Source organism: Rhincodon typus, chromosome 1, assembly GCF_021869965.1.
Source record: "Rhincodon typus isolate 14 chromosome 1, sRhiTyp1.1, whole genome shotgun sequence".
NCBI classification, from domain to species: Eukaryota; Metazoa; Chordata; class Chondrichthyes; order Orectolobiformes; family Rhincodontidae; genus Rhincodon; species Rhincodon typus.
This window is the reverse complement of record NC_063332.1, coordinates 34,836,765-34,857,447: the sequence shown is the minus strand read 5'-3', so window position 1 is coordinate 34,857,447 and position 20,683 is coordinate 34,836,765. Positions and strand designations below refer to the sequence as shown.

The window sequence follows — 20,683 nt, the reverse complement described above, 5'->3', positions numbered from 1 at the left end:
ATCACTGCCCACCTTTCTCTATAAATAGAGTAATCACCTTCCAGAGGCATGTTTCTCCTCAATATTGAAGATTGGAGTCACTTCTTTCTTAAAGCTAAGCAAGATAACATTGTGATACTCCCTCCTGGACACTTAACAGATTTATGTGTCATAAAACATGAATTCTTCTGAGAAGATTTGTAGCTCGGTTCATAGACAAGGTTGTAGACTTGCTCGCCGAGCAGGTACGTTTGATTGCAGACGTTTCGTCACCCTGCTAAGTAACATCGTCAGTGCGCCTCTGGTGAAGCGTTGGAGTTCTGTCCCACTTGTTACTTATATGCCTCACTTCCGGTTCTGTTTTTGAGTGGTTTGTATATCGGGTCCAGTTCAATGTGTTTGTTGATGGAGTTCCAGTTGGAGTGCTAAGCCTCCAGAAATTCCCTGGCATGTCTCTGTTTGGCTTGTGCTATTATGGATGTGTTGTCCCAGTCGAATTTATGTCCTTCTTTGCCCACGTGCATGGAGACCAGTGAAAACTGGTTGTGTCTCTTGGTGGCTAGTTGGTGTTCGTGTATCCTTATTGTCAATTTTTTTCCAGTTTGGCCTATGTAAATGTTTCTCACAGTCCTTGCATGGTATTATGTATATTACGTTGGTTTTATTGGTTGTGGGAATGGGATCCTTTGCGTTAGTCAGTAGCTGTCATAGGGTGGTTGTTGGTTTGTGGGCTACTCTGATTCCTAGGGGTCTGAGTAGTCTTGTGGTCATCTCTGATATGTCTCTGATGTAAAGTAGGGCGACTACTGTGTCTGGCCGTGTTGTGTCTTCTTGTTGTGGTCTGTCGCAAAGATAATGGCAGATTGTGTTTTTTGGGTATTCATTCCTTTTAAAAAACTCCATACAAGTGCTCCTGTTCTGCTTTGTGTAGTTCCAAGTTGCTGCAGGGTGTTGTGGCTTGTTTTGAATAATGCCCTGCTGCAGCTCCGTTTATGGATGTTGGGGTGGTTGCTGGTGTAATTAAGTGTCTTGTTTGTATGGGTGGTCTTTCTATATACGCTGGTCTATGCTATATTATTCACAAGTTAAGCTTTCTTTTTATTCTTTTATGAGATGTGAACATCACTGTCATGGCCAGGATTTGTTGTCCATCCCTAGTTGCCCTTAAGGTGGTGGTGAGTTACAGGTTAAACTGCCGCTGTCCATGTCACAGAGGTTTACAGTATAGAAACAGGCCCTTTAGCCCAACTTGTCCATGTTATCTAGTTTTCACAATTAATCCAGTCCCATTTGCTGTGTTTGATCCAAAGCCCTCCACACCCATCCCATCCATGCACATGTCCAAATGTTTCTTAAATGATGAAATTATACACGCTTCCATCACTACCTCCAACAGCCTATTCCAGACACTCACCGCCCTGTGTGAAAAAATTGCCCCTCTGAATCCTTTTGTATCTCTCCCCTCTCACCTTAAAACAACTATGCCTTCTAGTTTTAGCCTCCTCTATCACGGGGAAAAGCTGTTGGCTATCTACCATATCTCTGCCTCTCATGATTTTATAGACCTCTATAAGGTCGTCCCTCAGTCTCCTCTGCCTCAGGGAATAAAGGCCCAGCCTATCCTTAAAACTCAAACCTTCTAGTCCAGGTAGCATCCCAGTAAATCTTTTCTGCACTCTTTCTAATTTAATAATATCCTTTCTATAGTAGGGCAACCAGAACTGCATGCAGTACTCTAAATGTGACCTCACCAACACCTTGTACAGCTGCAACCAGACGTCCCATCTCCTCTACTCATCGCTCTGACCGATGGAAGCAAGCGTGTCAAAATTCTTCTTTGCCACCTGTCTACCTGTGACTCCCTTTTTCAAGGAGCTATGAACCTGTAAACCTAGATCTCTTTGTTCTATAACATTCCCCAGGGCCCTACCATTGACTATTTAAGTCCAGCCCTGGTTTGATCTATCAAAATATGACACTTTGCATTTATCTAAATTAAACGCCATCTGCTATTCTTTGGCCAACTGGCTCAGTTGATCAAGATCTCACTGTATTCTGAGATAATCTTCTTCACTTTCCATGCAGTGCAGGTATATCCACAGTGCTGGCAGCAAGCTAGTTCCAGAACTTTGCCCCAGCAACCATGAAAGAATAGCAATGTATTTCCAATTCAGGCTGATGACTGGCTTGGAGAGGAATTTGTGGTGGTGGTGTACCCAAGTAAATGCTGCCTTTGTCCTTCTACATTGTAGTGGTCCTAAGTTTGGAAGGTTCCATCTAAGGTGCCTTGGTAAATTTCTGCAGTGGAGATAACAAACACTGTTGCGACAGTGCATTGATCATGCAATTAATGACAGTAGATATAGTGTGTATAATCAAACGAACTGCTATGTCCTGAATGGCGTCAAGATTCTCGAGTGTTGTTGGAGCTGCACTCATCGAGTCAGGTGGAGAGTACTTCATCACACTCCTGACATGGGCCTTAAAGATGAAGGACAGGTTTTGGAGAATCAGGTGGTGAGTTACTCGCTGCAGGATTAAAAGCCGATGACTTGCTTTTGTAGCCAATATATTTATATAGTTAGTCCAGTTCACTTTCTGGTCAATGGTAGCCTGCAGGAAATTCATAGTGGAGGATTACCATTGAATGTAAAGGGGCAATGGTTAGGTTTTCTTTTGTTTGAGATGGTCATCAGCATTGCACAAATGCCAGGTAATGTTACTTGTCACTTGTCAGACTAATCCTAGATATTGTCCAGGTCTTTCCACATATGGACATCGACTATTTCAGTATCTGGGAGTCACCAATTGTGCTGAACATGACTATACAATCACCAGCTGACTTTCACACTCTGACGTTATGATGGAGGGATGATTGGGCCTAGGACAGTACCCTGAGGAGCCCCTTCAGTAATGACCCAGAGTTGAGATGACTGGCCTCCAACAACCACAACCATCCTTTGTGCCAGGTCATGACTACAATCAACAGATTACCCCCTATTCCCATTGAATTGTGTTATAGTTGCACTCATCTAGGCAAGTGGAAAGTATTCTGTCACACTTCTGAATTGCACCTTGCAGCTGGTGGACGAAGTATGGGAAATGGAGAGTTATATAACCACACAATTCCTGGCACTTTAATTTAACAACCATTGTGCTATTTATAGGTATTATTACTACAACTAATTTTTCATTGACATGTTTTTGTAGGTTTCAGTGCTATCGTCCAGTGTAATCTAAAATCTGCATGTTATTGAGCTTACATTTAAAATTTACATATTATTTTAAAATATCTTGGCAAAGTACATTATTAGGATCCACTTATGCTATTTGTGTAACTCACTGATGTCATTCCTTGGTGGAATATAACTCATGATCCACAGTGCTTCAAATTAGACAATGTGTGACACCACACTTATTTCGGTGTGTTTGAAGCTGATAATCTGTGTCCAAGTGATAAAGTACACAAATTTCAAAATCCTTTGGTAATCATTAATTTTTCCAAGGAATTAGAAGTAAATATTATAGGCTTAGTTTCACTATAATGGAGGTAAAGGATAAGATGAAACAGCAGCATTTGCATGAATTTCTGGAACGATGAGAGTCGTCTGACTTGAGGGGACAAGATTAAGGGAAGATGTAATAAAAGGACACAAAAAAAATTGAAAGCCATGGGTAACTTCATGGATAATTTTGCACACATTCAAGAAGAGCAACATTTCCTTCGAGTACAAAGATTTCAACATTCAACAAAGTATTGTTCTTTTCTTTTTCCTATCTAAGTTGAGAATTTCATACGTCATTACACTTTAAGCTATCTGCCAAGTTTATGCTTCCTAGCACAAACTGTGTATATCCTTTACCTTTGCTTCACTACTTTCTTTTCCAACTTTGCATTATGAAATTTTGATGCATTATACCTAGTCCCCTACCGTCATCATGTTATGAAAGTTCATTATGTATTGTTTGACTACTTTGATACTGAAATTGGATTTTAGTTTTGCACTTCTGGGCAAATCTATTTTTTTTCTTCAAGGTCAGAAAGTCATTTTGAACAGTAAGTTAACACCAGTATTTAGAAGTTGCCATGTGATTTCAGCTAAATGACCATCAAGCTACCTGGGGAGATAATTACTAAATTGTTTGCTGACTAGTGTTTCACAATCCAGAGGGAGAAAGGTAGAGTCAGTCATTCAGATGAAGTTCACAATAGTAAATGTGCTGTTCGTAGTCTCCAAGCAGGTTCGTTGGGGGGGGAAAAAAAACCAGAAACCAGAAGGCTGAGGTGGTTTCAGAGAGGAAGACACAAAGGTTGTTGAAGACATGAGTTTGGGGAACCCATGTTAAGTAATAAATGACATGAATTCACATTCAAGGGTCTTGCAATGAGACATTAACTGAAGAGTATGACATTAATTCAACATACAGATATTTGCTGAAAGGAAATGGTCCACAGCCAGGCTAGCTGACCAAAAAGCTTCAGTATGGAGACAAAGATGATTCTTCAGAGGTTTGAGAGCTCTGTGTGTTGCTGGGGTAAAACAGTGTGGATCTTTCTCTCTGTTTGCAATAAAATCATTCCAATTGTCCTTGTAGACTGCAATATAGTTTTTACTTAGATGTTTGTTACACAAAATACAATGTTCTTTGGTTAAATGCATTTTGTGAATATATCATGGTAAACAAAAAGAAAAATAAAAAAAAACTTATGATCTATCAAGCAGAAATCTGACTTATTCAGTATTACTATCATCTGGGTCATAATTAATATAGCTGAGGCCCAAGTACTGATCTTTGCAATACCCTACCAGTTTGAAAACAGTAAGTGGGGATAAGGGGCTCTTTTTTAACTTGGCAACCTAAACCAATGGGGTTCCACAGGGATCTGTGATGGGACCACAACTGTTTCTAATATATTTATATTAATGGCTTGGAGGAGGAAGCAAAGTGAATGTACTGTAACCAAATTTGCAGATGACACAAAAATAAGTGGAAAAATATGTTGCAAGAGGGATACAAGCAGTTTACAGAGATAGTGATAGGTTAAGTAAGTGCACAAAACGTTGGCAAATGAAGCATAATGTGGGAAAATGTGAAATTATTCATTTGGGAAGGGAGAACAAAAGAACAGATTATTATCTAAATGGGGAAGAACTGGAGAAAGCTGCAACACAAAAGGGACTTGGAGGTATTTATACATGAAACACAGAAAGCCAGGTCACAGGTGCAGCAGGTAATCAGGAAGGCTAATGAAACGTTGACCTTTATTTCAAGCAGATTGGAGCATAAGAATGGGGAAGTCCTACTACAATTGTACAAGGTGCTGGTGAGAATACGTCTGAAGTACTGCAAGCAGTTTTGGTCCCCTTCTTTAAGGAAAGATATCATCATTTCATTGGAGGCAGTACAGAGAGGGTTCACCAGGATGATTCCCAGTATGGAGAAGTTGTCTTCTGAGCAAGGGCTACATAGGTTAGGATTCCATTCATTGGAGTTTAGAAGAATGAAACGTGATCTCATTGAAACATATAGGAGCTTGACAGGGTAAATGCTGAGAGTACGTTTTCCCTCACGGAACAGTCTATAACCAAAGGGCATAGTCTCAGAATAAAGGGCCGCAAACTTAAGACTGAGGTGAGGAGGAATTTCTTTGGTCAGATGGTTGAAAATCTTGGGCACTCCCTGCCACAGAGAGCTATAAGGGAAGAGTCCTTTTACATATTTAAGGCTAAGATAGATAGATTCTTGATCAGTCAGGGAATCAAGGGTTACAGAGAAAATGCAGGAGAGTGGATGTTAGCAATGTCAGACCAGCCACATTTGTTTTGAGTGGCAAAACAGGCTCGAACAGCAGAACATTGGCTGTTCCTATTTCTTATCATCTCAGCCTGTAAATCCACCATTGCCCCATTTGTTTCTGTTCTTTATTTTCTGTCTATAAATCAACCCTCAATCCATACAATTACCCCAATCTCATGAATCCTAATTTGTGTATTAATTTCTTGTGTGGAACATTAAAAAAGGTTTTTTTGAAAATCCTGTCACACAATGTCTTCTGATTCACTCAGTTACATACAGGGTGCTAACTCCTCTGACTTCTACCAAGAAAGTTTTCTCTGAGAATACGCTAGCCTTCCACATGATTTCTATGCAATTCTTAAACTTTCAATGAAGATAAGACTCAGTGCCTTCAATGATCGTGGAAAATAAGATTTGTTAGTGAATTCTTATTTTGTTCACTGCAAGTCCCTATGTCAGCCATTTTACAAATTCAGACATTTTCAGCATTGAATTAGAAGAAGATCTGGCTCATTCATGTAGCATTGCTTGACAGACAGCCTAAAAAAAGAGACAACTGTGGAGATGAAGTTCAAGAGCTGCTAGAGAAAAGTGCTTTGTTTATACTAATGCAAGGTAACGTCAATCCTATGGATTTCATCACTTACGAGCAATATATGTATTAGGAGGAGGGGGACAACAATGAACTTCCAGATGCTCTGAAGAGAAGTCAATGTTAGACATGCACTTCCTGCATTGGAGCACAAAAGAGTTGAAGCAGGGCACTCCAGTTAGTTGAACAGAGAAGAGGTCACAATTAAGGGGAGGTAATGGCCTAGTGGTACTATCACTTGACTATTAATCCTAAAACCCAGTAATGTCCAGGGGACTCGGGTTCAATCCCAATCATGGTAGATGGTAGAATTTGAATTCAATAAAAAATAACCTGGGATTAAGAGTCTAATGATGACCATGAAATCACTGTGGCTTGTTAGAAAAACCCATCTGGTTCACTAATGCCTTTTAGGGAAGGAAATTTGCTATCTTTACCTGGTTTGGTCTACAAGTGACTCTAAACCATAGCAATGTGGTTGTCTGTCAACAGTCCTCTAGGAAATTAGATGGCTGATAAATACTGGCCTGGTCAGCATTGTACACATTCCATGAAATAATAAACTGTTAAAAGGCAGCTCATGAGATTAAAAGGTTGTGGCACATTATGAAGATACCATTGGTGTCTTAACTGTAAGACTGTATCCACTCTATAAGGTATGTAGAAACTGAACTGCTGGAAAATATATTGTATGTAGAGGCAAAGGCATGAGACACCGAGTGAGTTAGTGCAAAAAAGGGATGAATGCAATTGACCACAAACCTCACTGTTACCAAAAATTTTCTGAAAGCTTAAGGTTAACAAAGGCCTTGGAATTTTCATTCTCAGCAAAAAAAAAGTTGTCTGTGTTGCAAACCTATTAATGACCTAGTAAGCATTATTAATGAGGGGAAATGTATTTTGTCTTAGTAAAGAAAATATGTCATTACTTCAGTGCGTTATTAGAATTTATTATTAGAATTTATTTTTTATTAATGTCTCTAATTCGAAGGGAGTGCAAATTCCTAACGGGGCCATAACTTTACAAGATGATTTCACATTGACAGTACTTTCATGGCTCCTGTAGACTATATCATGTGTTGAACGCCACCTGAGGGGACATTTTGGTTCAAAATTCCAGCCACAGATGAACATTGTCTCGCATGTAGTCACAGAAGTATATAAAGTCACAAAATAGATCAAAATATGTCAGAAAACGATATTTTAGCCATCAGTTTAAAAATATAGTTGAGATCATAAAAATTGATTAGTACATACTTAAAACCAAAATTAAAATGAATGGCCAAATTATTACTCCATATTTTGGTAAATCCTACTGAAACTGAAATTTTCAACAAACAAAAAGGATGGTGCAGAAAGTAATAAAATTAAAACTAAATTACCTGTAATTAGTTAACACTCAATGTGTGGATTAGACTCTAATCTGACTGATCTAAAGCAAAAATAAGTTGCATTTCGGTAGCACCTTTCATGGCCTTACAATGTCTCAGAGCACCTTTAGAATTTTTGAATAGTTGTAATAGTTGTTATTTTTCAGCCTATCTACACACAGCAAAGTTTGTCAAACAACAATTTGATAGCCAAATAATCCATTTTAGTGATGTTAGTTGACGAATAAATATTGTCTGGGATGATGGGGAAAGCTGCCCAGCTCTTCTTTGAAAGAGCGGCTTTTGATCTTTTATGAACACAAGACGACACAGCATCTTGGTTAAACATCACAGCTGAAAAAACAAGGGATCAGCCTACATTCTATGCTCCCGACTTGAAACCTCAACTTTTCATTGCATGAAAGTGGCACGACTGAGGCCCAGATAATCTGTGGTCATGAAAAGTACTGGCTCTCAACAGTATCACCTTTATTTTACTGAGCCAATAATAAGGAGGTTGACTCCTACATATCTCATTAAGATAAAGAAAACAAGTTTATCTTTCCAGCTAAAATGTATTTACAAGACAATTTACAAAAAAAAAGTGGTGTCACAATACTTATGCTTAACTTATACACAGTGTTCAATAGACCAACTACTAAGTATCCTTCCCAAACTATTTTCAGAACGTTGATAATCGCAAAATGAGCATTGTGACATCGAAATAAAGGATTGAAAATAGACGAGGAATATATTGAATTTTATCTACACCTATACTGCTTCACAGAGGCCTGTTGCTATTTCAGAGCTTCCTTTTGTACAACAAATTTGGAAAGATAACGGACCACCAACTTTGACATGCTTTCTTATCAACAGCCTAAAATTGTCTATGGCTCTGGTGTTTTGGTCTCAGCCGATGGCAATAATGGATAAGTCAGAGTGTACATTGATGTCTGGCTTGATCTTTTGCAATTTGGGTTACCATGATGTTCAGTCACAGAACATATTCACGAGGGGCCACCAATACAGTTTTAACCAAAGAACATCAACATTTACTGCAGTCAAGAAAGAGGATCTCATATATGCACACAATATTCATGCCGTTCCAGACACTCAACTGAGTGAAGTATCGCTCATTTCTCCAGCTTTGAATTTCTTTCTCAACAGATCAGGTCGCAGGCATTTTCATTTATTAGATGTGATTCTCGCCATTTCTCTCCGTGACACACACATCACAGGCTGATGCATTGGATTTTCTGACTTAGCTCCAAACAATCATCTCATGGCTTTCCTTTTAAAACTTACTTTGACTACTCCTGAGGCTGTGAAACAGCACATATACTGAAATCTTTTCTTCTCAACCGCACTTATTTCCAGCCTCTAGCCTCTCCAACTCTCTCCCTTTTACTTCTGGGGTGGCACAGTGACTCAGTGGTTAGCACTGCTGCCTCACAGCAGCCAGGAACCCAGGTTCGATTCCACCCTCGGGCGATTGTCTGTGTGAAGTTTGCACATTCTCCCCATGTCTGTGTGGGTTTCCTCCAGGTGCTCCGGTTTCCTCCCACAGTCCAAAGATGTGCAGGTTAGGTGGATTGGCTATGTTAAATTGCCCGTGGTATTCAGGGATGTGTAGATTAGGTGGGTTAGAGAGGGATTGGTCTGGGTGGGATGCTCCGAGGGTTGGTGAGGACTTGTTGGGCCGAAGGGCCTGTTTCCACACTGTAGGGATTCTATGAATTCTATGAATACCCCTTGCCCCCTGCTGCAGGTCAAGAAAGCTCAACTTAGTAGATTAGCTAATTCAGTAATTATCTCACTGGGTAGCCTTTCTAGTAATTTATCTTGAGCCATATGATTTCTTGGAAATGCCCTTTCCACCATCTGCTAAGTCTTTGATCCTAAGAAAACCAAGTCACTTTCATATAGTTGAAAAACAAAATTCATATTGATCTCTAATTTGGAACCCAAGTGCCCAAACATCATTAACTTCCTTCACATTGAAGAATTAGATATTGCAATCACACCTGCGGTTAGGAATTCAAAGACCTGATATAACTGAAAATGAAGGAAAATGTAAAATCTCAAATTCCTCCCCCACTTCCCTTAACACAAGTTTTTTTTTGACCGAACCTATACAAAAAAAAGCAGAGGTGGCAAGGTAAACAACAGAGCTCTACTTAAAACAAGTAACTTACTGAACGGCGTGAATGTCAAATTTTCGCTTGTTATTCGAAGAAAAATGAAGCTTTGCATCCAGCATATAAGAATGAGTACAAGTGAATACAAATAATGAGGATTTGAAGCTCTCATCAATTGTTCTTCTTCTGTCTAGCTTTTGACCACAGTTGCTATACAACATTAGCAGCTATTTAAAATGAGATATACGTACTCACCGGTATCCATTTGCCAGACATAAACAGATCCATCAGAACAACCAACAACTAGATAATCATCAGAAGGTCTCCATTTGATGACTTGAATAGGAAATAAATGCCTTGATGCGAGCATTATGCACTTCTTGTCTCGAAGGCTGAGAAGACCCACCGAGTGATCACTGGCAACCGAGCAGATACAGTACTGAACTCGAGACTACAACCAAAGCCAAAAACAAAGAAAATGTTTACTTTTTAACATTAGGCATATATTTTGAATTGGAGACATGTTCATTAAAAAAACACTTTGTCTTGCATGAACTATGTAATTATAAGTTAATTATATTAGCCTTACCAAATAACGTCAACATGAAAATTGCTAATAGGCTAATGAAACGTAAATGCAAGAGACTAGGAGAGGAAAAGATTCTATTGAGGATAACAAAATTTTAGAACAGCAATTGGCACACTGTTGGAAGTGCAGAATATGCCACTGCTCTCTTGCCAGCTTCCAGTACTCTCTAAATTTTGTGAAAAACTCTGCTTTCTTTACCCTGTATCACATTCCAATGTAAAGGTGTTCAAGAAGATACAAAGATGTACAACCAGCCCTTAGGAGGTTGTGAGTGTGTTTCTAAAAACTGTGAATTTAAATGAAACCCAAGTTCCCGTAAGAATGAATGTAAAGCTGGAGTTATGCTCCAGACAAACTTCCTCAACAGGAAAAAAAAAATTAAACCACTTATACTGTCAATTGAAATATTTTAAAATGCTTAATTCCTGTATTGCAAGTTAATGAACTTTTAAAATGAAGTGAATTGAAAAAGACAAAGTAACTTTCTACCTTCAGTAACTTCCTCCCAACCCTCCAATGAGACCTCTCCCTGGTCCTGAATCACTGACTTGCAAACTCTTCCAGTGCATGACACACCCTCTCACCATTTACCTCTCACGAACCTGTGTTCCCATTCAAGATCCAGATCTTATCTGACACTGAAGCTCTTGGGTTGTTGAAGTCCAAGTCTTGATGCTGCAAAAGTGCTGAGCTGGGGCTGTTACAGGTCATGGGTTCTTTAATTGCTCTTACTTGCCATTTCCCTTGCCTGAACTCTCATTGAGTGAGGTCAAAATCATTCAGCACAGCAACAGACCCTTTGGTACAACTCGTCTATGCTGACAAAGTTTCCCAAATTAAACTAGATCCGATCTCTAGGGACGAGGAGAAAAAGGCAGGAGGACCAGTTTCAGCCATCATTTAAAAAAATATGAATTCTAGCAGCCCCAGCTCAGCATTTCTGTACTATCAGGACTACTTGTACAATCACAACCCTATGGCTATGGTATCCAGCCAGACCTAGATTTTGAACAGAAACACCAATTCAAGAGACGGAGGTGATGAGAAGTTGAATCAAGGAGCAGGAGGTTCAATGAGACAGTGAGACAATGAGTCAGAGAGGGGTAAGAGACCACAGTTTGGAGATCAGGCACATAGATAGGCCACAACTGAGAAGTCAAGTAGGGGGTGACGTCACAGGGACAGGCCATAAGTCAGTAGACAAACGCAGAGAGATAGACTGCAAGGCAGTGAGTTAGAATGTGAAGATGCAACACCAAATAGTGCCAATTAGGTCACATTGGAAAATGTATTCAAACAAATCTTGCAACATCCAACAAGATTACATGCTTCATTAACTAACCAACACCAAACAGGCCAACATTAACCGGAGGCTTAGTGCCAGAACGGTTTCAGGGATGGAGGATTTTGGAGAAGGAGGGGATGTTCTCTTTAGAACAAAATATAAAGGGAACACTTAGCTCAAGTATAATAGCTTATGACAGATATAGATAAAATCGACTAAAGAAAAGCTATTCCCATCAGTAAAGGGACCAGAGAGCACAGACTTCAGGTTTTTGAGGAAGAATTTATTTTAAACTCAGCAAGTGATAATAACTTGGAAATTTCTTCCCACAACCATGGTACAAGTGACAAGGATGACATGTTGCTTCCAATATAGAAACCCCAAGTATAAAGACTTTGAGAATTACTCATGGAAATCCACTAATATACAAGAACCAAGAATTTAGAACCATAAAAACGGGTGAAATTTGAGAACTGTTCACTACAAAAGAGCAGCAACAAATGGTTTTTAATACTAGTTGTAACTATGTAATGGCTCCTTAATTTCCTTCAAATAAAATATCCAAAAAGTCAGTCAACCATGGTTAAAAAATGACACTAAGTTTTGCATCAGATTAGGAGATCTACAACATTGTCAGGATAGTGGTAAATCTGAGGATTGGGAGGATTTTAGAACACAGTAATGAAAAGAAGCATCAAGAAACTGATACAGGAGTATAGAATACAACTGCAAACTAGCAAACGATATAAAAATGGACTTTAAAAACTATTATAGGTGTGCAAAAAAGAAACATTTGACTAAGCAAACATTTGACTGTAGGTCCTTTCTTGACAGAGTCAGGAAACATTACAATGGGGAATAGAAAAATGGTACAGAATCTAATTTATTCATTTTGTTTATTTTTACAAAAATAAAATGTTTCACTTTGATTTGACAGGAGTCAGTTTCTTTCATTTGTTGAATGCCTTAAAATCCAAATATAAATTCTCAGACCGCCACCTTATAACAACATTTGAATTTGCATTCTCTGGATTATTAGTCCAGAAGTTTTCTTCCAAACTATGAATTATACAAACTGGGAGTAGGATTGGCTATTCAACACTTCAAAACTGCTCTGCCATTTAACAAGATCATGGCTAATCTGACTGTGACCTCAAATACGCACTCCCTCATACTCCTAATAACTGTTCTTGCTTACCAATAGCCTATGCACTTCTGCTTCTACCACCTGTTCAGGAAGAGAGCAATCATGGAACAAAACTGAAGGCCCCATTACAGCTCAATGAGTTTACAGAAATGCTTTTCAGTATGAATGTAGACACACGCATTTATAATGGAAATTATTAAGAACACAATTTTAAATTAAAGACTAAACTATTGCGACAAACAAGGGAAGGGTAAGAGTGGACTGTCTCTATGAAAGTGCCACTACTCCACTAGTCACAACATACATTAGAAAAGTGTTTACCCAATTCTCCATATAGCCAATTATATATAATAATCTGTCCATTTCAGAAGACTAATCTACTACCAGATTATTTTTGACAAATATCAAAACTATTTATTATAAAAGAATTATTTAATAAAAGATGCAAAGCATATTATGTGTGTTTAAAATATGATATCCTTCTAAATAACCTAACAGACAGACGACAATTATACAAAAATTGAAGAAACTTTCTCTGCAGAGAACTGTACAAAAAAAACTCATGTCAAATAACTGTTAATTTGTGAAGAAGAAAAGGATAAGATATGAAATGTTCCAGATGGCTTTCTGTCTGACATCTTGACACAGGTAGAGTGATGTTGATAAATACAGGTAATTGTCAGACACAGTTGTCACTGGAATCATTTCAGAAATAGTCTGTTCAGGAAATGTCAAAAGGAAGGCTCCCAGAAGCTCTTCAGAGGAATAATTGTATTACCTTTCAAATCTCTCATTGGATTCTGAGAAGCTTTTCCAAAACACTTAAAAAAAAAGTTGGTTACATCCCAAATGAACTCCAAACAGAATGAAATAACCACGACTCCTGACAACCATAAACTCATGCGTGTGATTTCTAGCAAATAAGTTCAAATGGTTCAAAGGATAGCTTACAGCATCTAACTAAAAAGTCCGAACTGCCTTTTAGTGACCATTTAAAACCAAGTCCATACTTCTTCAATCTTTGAAATCAACCAATTTCCTCAATTCTTTAAATACAAGCCCTTAAAAAAAATTAATAATTTAAGTGCCTTCATAACTGCTCGCCTATGTACTGTAGGAGCAAATTACTGCAGATGCTGGAACCTGAACTGAAAACAAAATATGCTGGAGATCAGTGGGTCAGGCAGCATCCATGAAGCGATGACTCTGACGAACATAGTCATCCACACCCAAAACGTTAGCTTGGTTTCTCTACATGGATGCTGCCTAACCCACTGTGATCTCCAGCCTTTTTTGTTTTCTGCCCATGTACTTTGTTTGAATTATCCACACAATCTAACTCTGCGACGTGTCAAAGATACACTTGCAGTAGACTCCCAACTGCAACATCACAGTGTACTGACTACAACAAGTTCCATACACTTCACATAGTTGGGTGCAATTCCTTACTAAATAAAAAACTATTTTGTTGTATTTTTCCTTGGGAATAGTTTGTAAATGCTTTAAAAATCTAGTGTAACCCACTTGTTCAAAGTTGGACATTGACATTTTTCCACGTAACTGAAGTTACAACGTGCATGATCTAGGCGTAAAGATTGTCAAAAGCCCCTTGCTTTCACTTTAAAATTGGCAGTTATATCACTGGAAGAAAAATCACATGCAAAAGAAAACCCTTATTACTGGTGCATTTAAAAATAACCAAGTGACATGGATCCCACGTCTGAAAGCTTGCATTTGTACTTTTAAGTAAAATTGGGTAGCTGGCTTTTTATAAACCTTTGATAGTAAGAACCATACACATTCAGGGAAGCAAAATCCCCATCGGCCAATCTAAATGGAAGGTTGGATCTAAACCACTCTGAACAGTTATCCTTTGGGACGAGGTCTCAGCATAATCAAAGCAAATTTTGAAGTCATAATTCAAGCTGTAACCTAGGAATATGCAAAGCACAACAGGCAGTGACTTATTTATCTGCATAACAAAAAATCTTGAACACTACTAAAAATATCCACTTTTGAACACTATCACGGGAATCGAGCTGACAAGGGTGAATTCGAGCTAAGTGAAAGAAAGAACAATGCTGCAGAAATCTGAAGTGCACATTCCCACGGGAGGAATAAGTGTCCATAAGAATCTTTTTAAAAAATTAATAAAAACTTTAAGACATACTATCTTTCTCAGACTCCCAGAGCAACAAGGCTTTTAAACGCAAGAAGGGCGATGTTCAATAAATGTTGCACAGAAAGTTGAACTGTAAAATTTGATCATGTTTATGATAGCTTTAAATTAACACTGGACACTTAATTTCCAGTGTTAAGTATGCTTTTTTTTTGGCATATGTTTAAAATGTTCCAACGTCTCAAGTATCATAAAAATGAAAAGCCTTTAAAAATATCAAGAAATTGCATCAAGTTAACAGTGTACTCAAGGGATAGGAAGGAGTCTTAATGGACAAAGAGATAAAAATTATATGTTCATGCTACAGATAAAGAGGAAAAAAAAACATTGTTAAAAGGAGGAATTACAAAAACAGAAAGGAAGATGCATGGGCCAGTTAACTAGGGAAAATTCTAGAACTCAAGGAAAATGGTCTCAGCAAAAGAGCATGGAGGGAGGAAACTGACTACAGCAAGTACAAAAATGTACATAGTGCATTTAATGCATTGAAATATAAAAAGGCAATTACACTCAATTAATAGTGCATAAAAACCAAAAGAACCGCAGATCTATAAATCAGAAACCAACACAAAAATTGCTCGAAAAGCTCAGCAGGTCTGGCAGCATCTGTGAAGAGAAATCAGAGTTAATATTTCTCAGAACTGTTCTGAGGAAGGGTCACCGGACCCAAGATGTTAACTCTGATTTCTCTTCAATTAATAGTGCAGTTATATATAATGAAATAAATTTGACAACTGCAGGCAATGAATCTTGCAGCAAGTAAATCACCTCCTGGCTCCTCAAGCCTGTCCACTAACTACAAAGCACAAGTCAAGAATGTGACAGAATATTCCCACTTGGCTAGATGAGTGCAACTCTAACAACACTCAAGGAATATGACACCATTTAGAACAAAGAAACCTTCTTAACTGGCACCATACATATAACTAATAACTCAGATCACTGCTGATGCCCATTAGCAGTGGCATATATCCCTGACAGGATGTACTGTAGAAATTCACCAAGGCTTCTTAGATATACCTTCTTAGAACGCAGCCACCACCATCTAGGGCAGTCGATGCATGAGAAGACCATCACTTGCAAGTTCCCCTCGTTACAGTTACCATCCTGATTTGTCATGCACTTACTGTGCTGAAGTTTGGCACAAACTTTTAGTAGAATGCACACATAACCAAATTGAAAATCATCAGGCTTTGGCAATGGGAATGAGGAACTGTATTACTGCTTTAGTCATCCTTAACCAACTACATCTTTGATATAGGTCACTTTGGCCTGAGCAGACTTGTGCTTTGAGAGATTGAGCGCTAAATCAGATGACGGTATTTTCTATAGGAGGACTTCCAGTTGCTTCATTGCATCTCCCAGGTGTCGACGTGAATTATGCTATTAGAAAAACCTTAGCATGTAAAATTAAAGCACGTGTAGTGTACTGAAATGGTTAGCATACAGGAAACAACATAAGAACTTGAGCACTAGGAGCAGGAGTAGGAAATTCAGTCCCTTGAGCCTGCTCCACTATTTAACACAATTAGGGCTGATCTCATCTTAGCCTCAACTCCACTTTCCTGCCTGCTCTTCATAACCCTCCAACCCATTAACAATTAAAAATCAGTGATATCCTCCTTAAATTTATGCCCTGACATTGACCAGAATTCGGCGTAGCGAATTCCTTAACAGATAACCATTTGAGAGAAGTATTTCTTCCTCATCTGTTTTAAATCTGCTACCTCTTATCCTGAAACCATATCCTCTCATTCTAAATTGTCCCACGAGGAAACATCCTCACTACATTTATTTGATTAATCCCCTTTAACATCTTATACATCTCTAAGACATCCTCTCATCCTTCTAAACTCTAGCAAACTTAGGCCTAAACTACTCAATCTCTCTTCATAAGACAAACACTTAGCTCTGGAATCAATCAAATGATTCTCCTGTGAAATGCCTCAACATTGGGTTCTGCACTCTGTTCTGCTATCTGATACATTTTGCATGGTACAATCCGCCAGTAAAGCACACAAAACAACACTTCTCACTGTATTACGGTACGTGACAACAATAAATCAAATCAAAAAAAAATATAACTACATCCATCAAGTACGAGGACCAAAATTGTATACAATATTCCAGGCGAGATCTCACTAATGCCTTTCACGGATGCGGCAACACTTCCTTACTTTTATACCCTATTCATTCAACAATAAACACCAGAATCCCATTTGTCTTCCTGATTATCTGCTGTACCTGCAATTCATGCATGACGACACCCAGAAACCAACAGGATTGCAGATTATTATCTGAATGACAAGTGATTTGAAAAAGGGGAGTCACAACGAGACCTGGATATCCTTATACACCAGTTGCTGAAAATAAGCATACAAGTGCAGCAATGTGTTGACTTCGTAGTGACAGGATTCAAGAACGGAGCAGGGATGTTTTGCTGCAGTTGTAGAGAGTCTTCGTGAGAGCACACCTGGAGTCTTCTGTGCAGTTTTGGTCTCCTTTGCTGAGGAAGGATGTTCTTGTTACACAGCGAATGCAGCAAAGGTTTACCAGAGCAATTCTTGGGATGGTGGGACTGACATATGAAGAGAGGTTGAATCAATTAGGATTATATTTGCCGGATTTCAGAAGAACGAGAGGAAGATCTCATAGAAATCTATAAAATTCCAAAAGGACCACACAAGGTAAATGCAGAAAGGACGTTCCTAATGACCTGAGGCGTCGAGAACCAGTAAGTACAGATATGGGGCTGGCCATTTAGGGCGGAGATGAAGAGAAATTTCTTCAGCCATTGAGTGATGAGCCTGTGAAATTCTCTGCCACAGAAAGATGAGGAGGCCAAAACATTGAAACTTTTTAAAAAGGAGATAGGTATCATTCTCACAGCTAAAGGGATCAAAGGGCATGAGGAGAACATGGGAACAGGGTACGGAGTTGGATGATCAGGCATGATTGTATTAAATGGCAGAGAAGTTTCAAAGAGCCAAATGGGCCATGCCATTTTATTTATTTCTATGTTTCTGCCACTATCTGGCTCATCAGCCTATGAATGGTGGCTGGAGTTTTCAAAGTCCAAATGGTATTGGATAGGTGTTGCATCCAGTGTAATTAACCTGTATTAACTTTTCAGTAGTCAATGAAGAGCCATCTGCGGGAAGTGCACCCAACTCCAGCTTCTGCGGGAAGTGCACCCAACTCCAGCTCCTCGGAAACCGTGTTAGGGAACTGGAGCTGGAGCTGGATGAACTTCGGATCATTCGGGAGGCTGAGGGGGTAATTGAGAGGAGTTACGGGGAGGTAGTCACACCTCAGGTACAGGAAAAAAGTAGATGGGTTATAGTCAGGGGACAGAAAGGGAACAGGCAGACAGTGCAGGGATCCCCTGTGGCCATTCCCCTCAAAAACAAGTATACCGTTTTGGATACTGCTGGGGGGGACGACTTACCAGGGGTAAGCCATGGGGTACAGGTCTCTGGCACAGAGTCTGTCCCTGTTGCTCAGAAGGGAAGGGGGGAGAGGAGGAGAGCATTAGTCATTGGGGACTCCATAGTTAGGGGGACAGATAGGAGATTCTGTGGGAACGAGAGAGACTCGCGGTTGGTGTGTTGCCTCCCAGGTGCCAGGGTCCGTGATGTCTCGGATCGTGTTTTCGGGATCCTTAAGGGGGAGGGGGAGCAGCCCCAAGTCGTGGTCCACATAGGCACCAACGACATAGGTAGGAAAAGGGATGGGGACGTAAGGCAGAAATTCAAGGAGCAAGGGTGGAAGCTTAGAGCTAGAACAAACAGAGTTGTTGTCTCTGGTTTGTTACCCGTGCCACATGCTAGCAAGGCGAGGAATAGGGAGAGAGAGCAGTTGAACACGTGGCTACAGGGATGGTGCAGGAGGGAGGGATTCAGATACCTGGATAATTGGGGCTCATTCTGGGGTAGGTGGGACCTCTACAAACGGGATGGTCTACACCTGAACCAGAGGGGTACCAATATCCTGGAGGGGAAATTTGTTAATGCTCTTCAGGAGGGTTTAAACTAATTCAACAGGGGGGTGGGAACCTGAATTGTAGCTCCAGTGTACAGGAGGTTGAGAGTAGTGAGGTCATAAATAAGGTTTCCAGGTCGCAGGAGTGTACCGGCAGGCAGGAAGGTGGTTTGAAGTGTGTCTACTTCAATGCCAGGAGCATCCGGAATAAGGTGGGTGAACTTGTAGCATGGGTTGGTACCTGTGACTTCGATGTTGTGGCCATTTCGGAGACATGGATACAGCAGGGACAGGAATGGTTGTTGCAGGTTCCGGGGTTTAGATGTTTCAGTAAGATCAGGGAAGGTGGTAAAAGAGGGGGAGGTGTGGCATTGTTAGTCATGGACAGTATTACGGTGGCAGAAAGGACATTTGATGACAACTCGTCTACTGAGGTAGTATGGGCTGAGGTTAGAAACAGGAAAGGAGAGGTCACCCTGTTGGGAGTTTTCTATAGGCCTCCGAAAAGTTCCAGAGATGTAGAGGAAAAGATTGCAAAGATGATTCTGGACAGGAGCGAAAGTAACAGGGTAGTTGTTATGGGGGACTTTAACTTTCCAAATATTGACTGGAAACGCTATAGTTCGAGTACTTCAGATGGGTCAGTTTTTGTCCAATGTGTGCAGGAGGGTTTCCTGACACAGTATGTAGATAGGCCATCAAGAGGCGAGGCCACATTGGATTTGGTACTGGGTAATGAACGAGGCCAGGTGTTAGATTTGGAGGTAGGTGAGCACTTTGGTGATAGTGACCACAATTCGGTTACGTTTACTTTAGCGATGGAAAGGGATCGGTATATACCGCAGGGCAAGAGTTATAGCTGGGGGAAAGGCAACTATGAGGCAATGAGGCAAGATTTACGATGCATAGGATGGAGAAGGAAACTGCAGGGGCTGGGCACAATTGAAATGTGGAGCTTGTTCAAGGAACAGCTACTGCGTGTCCTTGAGAAGTATGTACCTGTCAGGCAGGGAGGAAGTGGTCGAGCGAGGGAACCGTGGTTTACTAAAGAAGTTGAATCTCTTGTCAAGAGGAAGGAGGAGGCTTATGTAGAGATGAGGCGTGAAGTCTCAGTTAGGGTGCTTGAGAGTTACAAGTTAGCCAGGAAGGACCTAAACAGAGAGCTAAGAAGAGCCAGGAGGGGACATGAGAAGTCTTTAGCAGGTAGGATCAAGGAAAACCCTAAAGCTTTCTATAGGTATGTCAGGAATAAAAGAATGACTAGAGTAAGATTGGGGCCGGTCAAGGACAGTAGTGGGAAGTTGTGCGTGGAGTCCGAAGAGATAGGAGAGGTGCTAAATGAATATTTTTTGTCAGTATTCACGCAGGAAAAAGACAATGTAGTCGAGGAGAATACTGAGATACAGTCTATTAGACTAGACGGGATTGAGGTTCATAAGGAGGAGGTGTTAGCAATTCTGGAAGGTGTGAAAATAGATAAGTCCCCTGGGCCGGATGGGATTTATCCTAGGATTCTCTGGGAAGCTAGGGAGGAGATTGCAGAGCCTTTGGCTTTGATCTTTATGTCGTCATTGTCTTCAGGAATAGTGCCAGAAGACTGGAGACTAGCAAATGTTGTCCCCTT

General features: G+C 39.9%; 1 protein-coding gene across 1 annotated transcript in view; it reads right to left on the bottom strand.

Moving 5' to 3' along the window:
* Positions 1–20,683, bottom strand: part of LOC109928323 (WD repeat-containing protein 7) — a 375,400-nt gene that overhangs the window by 264,113 nt on the left and 90,604 nt on the right. Inside the window, exon 14 of the mRNA XM_048604178.1 lies at positions 10,134–10,329. Coding sequence (XP_048460135.1) covers positions 10,134–10,329 — 196 coding nt within the window. The remainder of the gene's footprint in view (positions 1–10,133; positions 10,330–20,683) is intronic.